The sequence below is a fragment of the Gekko japonicus genome, unplaced genomic scaffold (genome assembly GCF_001447785.1).
Source record: "Gekko japonicus isolate JY-2015 unplaced genomic scaffold, Gekko_japonicus_V1.1 scaffold3944, whole genome shotgun sequence".
Lineage (NCBI taxonomy): Eukaryota > Metazoa > Chordata > Lepidosauria > Squamata > Gekkonidae > Gekko > Gekko japonicus.
Window position 1 is genome coordinate 44,767 of NW_015163207.1, and position 10,330 is coordinate 55,096.

Genomic DNA, 10,330 nt, shown 5'->3' on the forward strand with positions numbered 1-10,330 from the left:
GGGGCGCAGCCCCTCCCCACGGGAGTGGGGGGCCACACGCCGGCACTGCAGAAGCGGGGGGGGCTGCGAGGGGAGGGCAGAGGAGGGGCATGGCCGCTTTCCCCCCGGGGGGGCGGGGCCTGCTTCACCTAGGGGACCACCGGGATGGGGGAAGGGAGGAGGGGCAGGAGGCCCAAGACCAGGCCTCACCCCGGGCCGCCGCCGCCTCCCGCCCGCCCCGGGCCTCGCACTCACCGTCACCGCGGCCCACTCCAGCCGGGCCCAGAGCGGGGGAGGCGGGGGGGGGAGGCGCCGAGAGGGCGAGGGAGAGACGGACCCGCACAGCTCCAGCCGCCCCACACACACTCACACACACACTCGCTCTAGCTCTCTCTCTCCAGAGGGCGGCGCGCGACGTCACAACGCACGGCGACGTCAGCGCGCAGCCTTAACTACGCACACCGCCAGGCCCCTCCTCTCGTCCTCCCGGGCCCTTCCCCCTCCCCGCCTTTGCCATTGGCTGGGCGGGGGCTCCCCCCCTCGACCAATGAGAAGTCTCCTTCTCCCTCTCGCTCAGAGCGGCCGAGGGAGGGAGGTGAACCCCGCCTCCTCGATGGGGGGGCGGGCCTTTCCCGTCCGTCCCGCTCCTCCCTCCGTTCCGCTCCTTCGCCGAATCCGCCAATGAGAGGACCGCGGGGGGTGGGGTGGAGGAGGAGGAGGAGTGGGTGGGGAAAGAGAAAGCGAAGCGCCTCCCCTAACGGCCAATCCGCTGACGGGACACCGGAGAGCGAGAGAGGGAGGGGCGGGAGGTGGTGGAGGAGGAGGGGCCTCGAGAGCGTCGCTTGACACCCCCGCCGAGGCGAGGCCCCGCCCCCTTCGGCTTTTCCCGCCCAAAGTGTCTCCTGAGGCGAGCGGATATTATTGTCTCGCTCGCAGTTCGGTTTCCATTCGCACGTGATGGTTTTAATGGTGGTTTTAATGGCCTTTCCCCTCCTATTAAATCTTGGTGTTGCATGGGGAGCAGGGCTGTAAGACCAGTGTATAATAAACAGAAATAAACACACACACACACTTATTTATTTATTATTTCAATTTGTATCCCACCTTTCCACAGAACTGGCTCAAGGCGTCTTGATATATCTATATATATTTGTATATATAAATGTCGGTTTCTGGAGATATATATCTCTCTATATAGAGAGATATATATCCACAAACCAACATTTTGTGACGGAGTTCTGTGACTCATGAGGTAGATCAAACTATTATTTCAATTTGTATCTGGCTCAAGGCAGCTTGATATATCTATATATATTTGTATATATAAATATAGATATATATCTATAGATATAGATATTCACAAACCAACATTTTGTGACGGAGTTCTGTGACTCATGAAGTATATCAAATTATTTGAAATAAAACGAGCTACCTGCCCTTCCTGAGGTAGAAATTAATTTTTACCTCAGGAAAGATGCCCTAGTCTGTTTTTGTTTCAAGTAATTTGCCTCAGGACAGGCACTTGCTCCCATTCTTTCTAAGAAAGCAGCTGTGGAAACCCCAGCTGCAGTGTTAGAATGAGTCAAACAACAAATATATACACTGCAAAAAACCTTATTTATAAGGTTTGTGGATGATACGAAGTTGTTCAGGGTGGAGAGAACCAGTGAGGATTGTGAGGCACTCCAAAGGGATCTGTCAAAGATGGGCGAGTGGGCGTCAACATGGCAAATGGGGTTCAATGTGGCCAAGTGCAAGGTGATGCACATTGGAGCCAAAAATCCTAAATATAAATACACATTGATGGGGTCTGAACTGGCAGAGACTGAGCAAGAGAGAGATCTTGGAGTTGTAGTAGATAACTCACTGAAAATGTCGAGACAGTGTGTGACTGCAATAAAGAAGGCAAATGCTATGCTGGGGATTATTAGGAAGGGTATTGAAAACAGATCAGCCAATATAATAATGCCCCTATATAAATCAATGGTGAGACCTCATTTGGAATACTGTGTGCAATTCTGGTCACCACACCTTAAAAAGGATATTATAGCTTTGGAAAAAGTGCAGAAAAGGGCAACTCGAATGATAAAAGGGTTGGAACACTTTCCCTATGAGGAAAGGTTAAAGCGCTTAGGGCTCTTTAGCTTGGAGAAAAGACGACTGAGGGGTGACATGATCGAGGTTTATAAGATTATGCATGGGAAAGAGCAGGTAAAGAAAGAGGTACTTTTCTCCCTTTCTCACAATACAAGAACCCGTGGGCACTCCATGAAATTGCTGAGCGGTCGGGTTAGAACGGATAAAAGGAAGTACTTCTTCACCCAAAGAGTGATTAACACATGGAATTCACTGCCACAGGAAGTGGTGGCGGCTACAAGCATGGACAGCTTCAAAAGGGAATTAGATAAGCATATGGAGCAGAGGTCCATCAGTGGTCCTTTATATCTTCATGGCTGTGACTGCTTTTTAATTTTTAAACATACGAACTATCAAAGCGATATGCAAACTTGAAAGTCCAGCAAATGACTAAGACGAAGTACTCAGGTTCAATAATCATGGATGAGCTTGGGTTTTTTAAAAAACTACCTTGTATTAAAGAAGATTCCCTTTTCTGTCATTTCAATAGGAACTCAACCATTTTCATCATTCTGTAAAAAAGTTAATTATCTTTCCTCCTCTTTTAGCTGGAATATAACTTGTTATTTTACCTTGAACCGCTACATCCCACAATTTGGATAACATTTCTTTCAAAATGGGTACTTTCTTACTTCCCCAATATTTAACATAAACCAATCTGGCAGCTATTCACCTACAAAATATCGGCATGATCCCTTGAAATTATTCTTTTCAAGTAAGGCAGAAAATGTAGCTTCACATCTATTGCATGCTGGATTCTTTATTATATGGTAATGGTTAATCATAAAATATCTGTATCCAAAACCCCTTCAGTTCTTAAACTGAAATCACATGTGCATTGTAAAGCACGGGGAAGTTGGATGAAATTGTAAATTAGCCTTCCTGTGTGGCCATGAATAGATTTAGAAAGGTGGTAAAAAATGCATTTAGAACTACCTTTCTCTTTTTCACATGTCAGAAATAAGACATTCATACATTTAGAACTGCTTTCTCTTTTCTATGTGTTTATACAGACTTGCTGTTCTGGTTTTCGCATCAAGCATCCGGACAAGAGTGGGAAAGCGTTTTAAGGTCCCGTTCACACAGAGAAGTCACCACGCTAAAGACATGGATGATAGGCGGATTTTCGGTGCGCGATCACACCGCAACATCTGGAAAGTGTAGTACACCCATGGCTAACCCATGGCTTCTCGCTGAAAATGCACAGTAAAAAACTATCACATACGATGTACTAGTTTCCGGAAAACGCGGGGCAAGGGTGGGCGTCTAATCGCGTTTCCACTTGAATCCCGTGGCATCCGGTGCCCATCCATGTCTCATCGCACACCGGATTTTTTTTTTTGGTAACCCTCCACAGGATGTGCACAAACGGTCATGCGCATGCGCAAACTTCGGTGTGGAAAAAAAGTCCCGTCTGCCACGGAAGCAGCGCCTAGCGATTGCTGGTGTGATCGCGCCGCGCCACTTCTTTGCCGTGCTGCAGGATAGCCATGTGATCAGCACCTAACGGCCTAACCACGGGACCTCGATGGGACGTGTGATCGGGCTGCTGTGCGTTACTTTGCTCCGGGGCTAACAACCATGCTCCCCCCCCCGCATTTTCCGGCCTGTGTGACCGGGGCCTAAATAGGACATGTGAATTCAGCCTTACCTCTCCACCAGCATTTATTTATTTATTAGATTTTTACCCCGCCCTTCCGGCCTGGGCCGGCTCAGGGCGGCTTACAACAGAATAAAATCAGACAATACAAAGCATAAAATCACATAAATTAATATACACAGGGCTTTTTTGGAGAAAAAGCCCAGCAGGAACTCATTATCATAATAGGCCACACCCAACAGCAGAAACTCATTAGCATATTAGGCCACACCCCTGACAGCACAGCTCAATAGCATATTAGGCCACACCCCCATGTTACCAGAAGTGTGCTCATCCAGCCACACCCACCTTTTGCTTCTTATTCCGTTTACCTTGTCTGTTGTCAAAACCCAGGGCTTTTTTTGTAGCAGGAACTCCTTTGCATGTTGGGCCACACACCCCTAATGTAGCCAGTCCTAATGAGTTCCTGCTGTCGGGCGTGGCCTATTATGCTAATGAGTTTCTGCTGGGCGTGGCCAACTCGGGAGCCAGCCGGAACTCCGTTCCTGTGCGTTCCTGCCCCAAAATATCCCTGAATATACATACAATATTAAAAACTCAGACATGGTAAGACATAATAAAGTGCTAGCAATATCCTCAGTTTACGGTCGGCTCTTCGGTCTTCTTCGGCTATCTTAGGTGATTGGCACGGGCAGTATTTGAGGGACCGGTGTGTCAGGGTTCAACTAGCATAGCTATTAATTGCTGGCGATTCAGTATTAGGTGGTGGCAGCTCCAAAAGCCTGGCGGAAGAGCTCTGTTTTGCAGTCCCTGCAGAACTGTGAGAGGTCCTGCAGGGCCCTGGTCCCTTCTGGGAGCTCGTTCCACCACAGAGGAGCCGCCACCGAGAAGGCCCTGGCCCTAGTTGCAACCAATTTGGCCTCCTTGATGCTCAGGAGAGCTAGCCGATTCTGGGTCCCAGATCTCAGCGTCCTCTGGGGCATATATGGGGAAAGGCAGTCCCTCAGGTATGCAGGTCCCTGGACATAAAGGGCACGATCAAAGTTTGCTCTTCCTTACCCACAATTCCAGAAGTGATCATGGTTGATATAATTTTTGGAACCTAACAAAGGTTAGTAAAATGTGAAAAAGAGGGCCCATATTAAAAACTAAATGTAGAAAATATATAGAAAAAGATACATGTATTTATTAACTACAAATTTTAAAACATATATAGGGGCCCATTCACATCAAATATATAAATAACATGGCAATACACACGGGCTGAAAAACCTGACCTGACGCGTTTCGGCCTGCATAGGCCTTCCTCAGAGGTCAAACAATTGAGTGGCAAGATGGCTATATAAATATAATACAATCATGTAGACACAATCAGAATAGATACAAAATATAAATTCAATATGGACCAGACAACCAGTTGTTCCAGAATAAAACCACCAGGCACACAATAAATATGCAAATGAGATCTTTAAAATTGCAATCACTTGCCCAGTGGTTCTAAAGTATAGACTTTTGGTCCAAGAATTGCCTTCTTTGATTGTGTTGCCACAGTGTTCTCAAAAAACTTCCTCATGCTTTGTTAAAGTTCCGTCTTCTCTTAAACACGTGCCTTGGTTTGCTTACCCGAGCCACCTACAGTCGCTATGTTGGCTGTTCCTTCAATTGCGGTACCCCATTGGGGCCTACTTTCCACCTGTGAGGGGTGTGCCCTGAAATCTCCTCTTGACTGCCATAGGAACGATGCCGTCATTCGTTCTTCGTGTCCCTCCAACCTATCGTCTGTGTTGCTTTCTGCAGCGCTTCCCTTTTTGCAGACGAGAAGGAAGACCTTTTGCATCTCCCTCTCTCTACGCCCCACCCCGTCGACACCGCTGGCTTCCTCTGGAACTGCCTTTCCTCTGTAGCTGTCAGACCGTCCTGTGCAAAGCTCCCCACATCCTGTCAGAAGCAAGAGATTACAGGACCCGGAGCTACGCAATTTCAGAAGGCGAGAAGATTGGATTTGGAAAGGTAGAATGGTGAGGTTGAACGTTTTCTAACTTAGGTCAAGAGTGGTGTGGTGGTGTGGGGATGGTCAAGTTTGGCTCCGAACCTGTTTTTTGCTCCTTTGAATATTGCTTTTTTTTAAAAAAAAACCCATCCGTTTCTTTTTGCCACTTCCTCGTGTATCATTCTCACACAATCATGAAAACATTCAAGGTCGGATAGAGCCTTGCTCCAAGAGGCAAGTTTCGCCTCGGAGAGGCTATTGTAGGCTGGGGACAAGATGGAAGCCACACGCCGACAGTTGGCAGAGGGGGAACTTCCCGTGTGGTGTGGTGGAAGCGGTCTTGCCAGATCAATGTTTTGAAACGGAGGGACGCTTGGCCGTGTTCCCTCTAAGCGGAGTGAGTGTGAGCTAGCTCACAGTTTTTTAGCCTCCGGCTCACGCATTTTTGTCTTCGCTCAGGAAGGATGGGGCTCCAGAGGAAACTGATTTATGCAGCAGCCAAATCGCTCACTCAAAACGTTAAGGCCAGTAGCTCACAAAGTAGAATTTTTGCTCACAGGACTCCACAGTTTAGAGGGAACATTGACGCTTGGGACACAGCAGCGTGTGGCTGGAAGCAAGGAGCGGTGGGTTTTGAACAGCAGGAAGACAGATGTAGAATACGCACACGGAGAAGAGCCGGTATGAGGCCGTTCGACACTGGAACAAGCTCCCCAAGGAGGAAGCCGTGTCGTCTTCTCTTGCCAAAGTAGGCTAGAAAAGGTGGGGCAGTTTGCAGTCTTGAGCGGCCCGTAAGGTATAAGATAGCCTGAGGTAGACCGTGGGCCCTGGGCCCAGCGATGATTGCATGACAAGTCTGGTGGGGACTTTGACATGTAAGGTCAGAGGGCCGTAGGGTCCCGGACTCACAACAGCAACCCTACATTTTAATCCAGCGCCTGCAGACCAAGCCCAGTCTCAACTTGACGGTGTAAATGTCATTGTAAAGTGGTTAGGAGCACAGACTCTGATCGGGGAGAACCAGGTATGAGTCCCCACCAATGCTCCCTCTAATCTGTGGAGTCTTGTGAGTAAAAATTCTACTTTGTGAGCGACTGGCATTAAAGTTGTGAGCGAGGAATTTGGTTACTGCATAGATTAGTTTTCTCTGGAGCCATCCCTTCCTGAGCTAAGGCAAAAATGTGTGAGCTGGAGGCTAAAAAGCTGAGAGCTAGCTCACACTAACTCAGCTTAGAGAGAACACTGGTCCCCACGCCTCCACTTGCAGCTGCTGGTTTTTTTAAAAAAAAATTATTTAAATTTTTATAAACAAATTACAAAACACAGAAGTGAACAAATTTGAGCAGCAAGATATAACATTGTGGATATAAGGTAAGTATGAGCATATGCATACATATTGGTGACAAGGTATTATAGTTCAATTATAAAGCATTAACTTGTATTTCGCTTCAGAGATGTTTTCCCAATCAAATTTATTTATGTTAATTTTATCCAGAATGGGATACCATATACTTAACGCGCCCCGCCTTCCTGAGTAGATATAAATTTCCTGCCTACCATTTTTCTTCTCACCTTGACACAGGGAGTACTCCATCTTTTTGTGTTGTACCTCTGAGGATGCCAGTTACAGCTACTGGCGAAACGTCAGGTCCTCCAATGCCAAGACCACGGCCACGCAGCCCAGAAAATCTACAACAGCTAATTATTAATTTGATTTATTAATCACCCTCTCCCAGCTCTGGGCGATGTACAAAAGGGGCATAATGCCATGAAATTATACAACATTTAAAACTCAATATACAATTTGGTAAAAAAGAAGAAGAAGAAGAAGAAGTAAGAAACCAGCATAAAAGTCCAAGATGGCACCTTGTAAATTTTTTAACCCAATTCTGGACTCCCCGGCCATTTTCTGAGCAAGGAGAGAGGGAACTCCAAACAGAACTGCAGAATAGGGGGGAGGGAAGGGAGGCTGTCAGCCAGGGAAGAAACAGTTGCTGCCCTCAACGGAAAGCCTGGCAGAACATCTCCAGGAGATTATCTGTAGAGTACAGAGCTGTCCCGGGGACACTCCGGAGGAGACGGTCCTGTAGATACGGAGGTCCCAGACTGCTCCAGGCCTTAAACGTCAGTACCAAAACCTTGAACCTGACTCGGTTGGACTATAAATGACCTAAACCAGGGCTATTTTGGGGACGGAACGCACAGGAACGGAGTTCCGGCTGGCTCCCGAGTTGGCCACACCCAGCAGGAACTCATTAGCATAATAGGCCACACCCAACAGCAGAAACTCATTCGGATTGGCTACATTAGGGGGTGTGTGGCCTAACATGCAAAGGAGTCCCTGCTACAAAAAAGCCCTGGGTTTTGTCAACAGAATAACAAGCAAAAGGTGGGTGTGGCTGGATGACCACAATTCTTGTAACCTGGGGGTGCGGCCTAATGTGCTAATGAGCTGTGCTGTCAGGGGTGTGGCCTAATATGCTAATGAGTTTCTGCTGTTGGGTGTGGCCTATTATGCTGATGAGTTCCTGCTGGGCTTTTTCTACAAAAAGAGCCCTGATGTCCTAAACAATTAATTAAAGATCAGTGGCATGACATCCCTAAATGGCACAGGGAGAATGACGCCCACATTCCAATTTTCATTGCAGTCCGATTCTCTGGTCGTGTGCGATGTGGACCCAGAGCTGAAGGAGAAACTGAAGAAATTTCGGTTTCGGAAGGAGACGAACAATGCCGCTATAATTAGTGAGTTACCGTCCTGCATAGCGCCTTCCCCCGGCCCCCAGTTTTTCCTTGGTCGGGGCTAGACTTAGGTCGAATCTGCATTTGCATTTTTAAATCAGTTTCGTGCTGCTGTGATGCGGTCTTTCTCTATGCTTGTTTGAATGTTGTTTGGAGAAGGTTCTTTTAAAGCAGTGCAAAGGTGCAATGACAGTGGAGCCGCCCAGAAAGGACGATAAACATATGTGGATGTGCAAAAGTATGCTAGCACTCTTGAGGTGTGAAAACGACACCAAATGTAGACAGCTTCTTTGAAGATTGAGTCAAAAGGCTGGGGCACTGGTGGGAAAGGGTTGGCCTTGTGATGCCTGCCGTTAAAAGCCAAATGAACTGGCCCATGTATCAGAACTGACAGTGTGGATTCAGTAGACGGGTACGTGAAAATTAGTTTAGCACGTGGCCTTAACAAAATCCTGGTGCAGTTTTGAGCTGGCGCTGCTGCTCTTCATCAGGGGATATTGTCAAAAGTAAAAAATGAGTACTACAAGCAGAGTCTTTTTGAATCTGAGGAGCCTCATGCATTCACAAGAAGCGTCCTGAGGTGTAGGTTCCTTGTGGCAGAGTGGCTTTTATGCTGCTGAAACTACCATTAACGGGCGTACGTGGGCTCCAGTCAAGAAGCACCATTCCTATAAATTCTTCACATAAAAATTTGAAGGGGGTGTGAAGAGAGCTTTTGGTTATAATCCTCACAGTCAAGCTGCTTAGATATCTCTGCAGTCAAGACGGCAGGCCTGGAAACCTCAGGTTCCACCGTCTCCCAGCAGACGAGATGCTTGAAGACAGGGCTATTTTGGGGCAGGAACACACAGGAACGGAGTTCCGGCTGGCTCCCAAGTTGGCCACACCCAGCAGGAACTCATTAGCATAATAGGCCACACCCAACAGCAGAAACTCATTAGGAATGGCTACATTAGGGGTGTGTGGCCTAACATGCAAAGGAGTTCCTGCTACAAAAAAAGCCCTGGGTTTGACAACAAACAAGGTAAACAGAATGAGAAGCAAAAGGTGGGTGTGGCTGGATGAGCACACTTCTGGTAACATGGCCTAATATGTCAATGAGCTGTGCTGTCAGGGGTGTGGCCTAATATGCCAATGAGTTTCTGCTGTTGGGTGTGGCCTATTATGCTAATGAGTTCCTGCTGGGCTTTTTCTACAAAAAGAGCCCTGCTTGAAGATATGAGGCCAAGGAACGTTGGAGTTTCCGGGGTCCCCAAGTTCTCCCTAAGGATGGGGGTGAAAAAGCATTAACAGATTTTTGCTTTCTGTGTCCTCAGTGAAGGTTGACAAAGACAAGCAACTGGTGGTGCTGGAGGAAGAATTTCAGGTAGGCTAAACTTTTGCTTCTGTCACTCCGCTTAAAAACAGGGATAGATATTTCCCTTTGTTAAAAAGAGAAGAAGAAGCAGCAGCAAGCAGCAGCAGCAGCAGCAGCAGCTGGCCAGGGTTTTAAAAAATACCCACGATTCCAGTCTACAGATTCATAGGAGGCATGCTCAAATTTGTTAGATATTGAGATTCAAAAATAGCAGAGTTCGATTAAAGCAGCCAAACATATGTGTATTTGTCTATAAAAAGATACTTTACCAAAGATTACGTAAAGGGTACTTGCAGGGGTCATTTTGTAGAAAAAGAGGTGCAGGGGCTCATTAGCATAATTCATTAGCATACCTTATTTGCATATACCACACCCCCTGACATCACCGGAAGTGTGTCAGAAGGCAACACCCACCGCTCAGGCTCCACTGGACTGTTTTGGATTGCTAGCTATTGGGGGTGGGGGAATGTGCAGATCTGTCCTCGCAGAGGAGGGAGAGCTTGTACCTGAATAAAACTTGGTCTTA

The 10,330-nt window shown here is 47.3% G+C and overlaps 2 protein-coding genes across 2 annotated transcripts in view; one reads left to right on the forward strand and one right to left on the reverse strand.

Moving 5' to 3' along the window:
- Positions 1–345, reverse strand: part of SAMD4B (sterile alpha motif domain containing 4B) — a gene marked incomplete at its 3' end in the record, with an annotated part of 36,143 nt that extends 35,798 nt beyond the window's left edge. Inside the window, exon 1 of the mRNA XM_015407161.1 lies at positions 235–345. The remainder of the gene's footprint in view (positions 1–234) is intronic.
- A 5,244-nt stretch (positions 346–5,589) lies between these two features.
- Positions 5,590–10,330, forward strand: part of GMFG (glia maturation factor, gamma) — a gene marked incomplete at its 3' end in the record, with an annotated part of 17,563 nt that continues 12,822 nt past the window's right edge. Inside the window, exons 1-3 of the mRNA XM_015407163.1 lie at positions 5,590–5,733; positions 8,354–8,450; positions 9,764–9,813. Coding sequence (XP_015262649.1) covers positions 5,731–5,733; positions 8,354–8,450; positions 9,764–9,813 — 150 coding nt within the window. The remainder of the gene's footprint in view (positions 5,734–8,353; positions 8,451–9,763; positions 9,814–10,330) is intronic.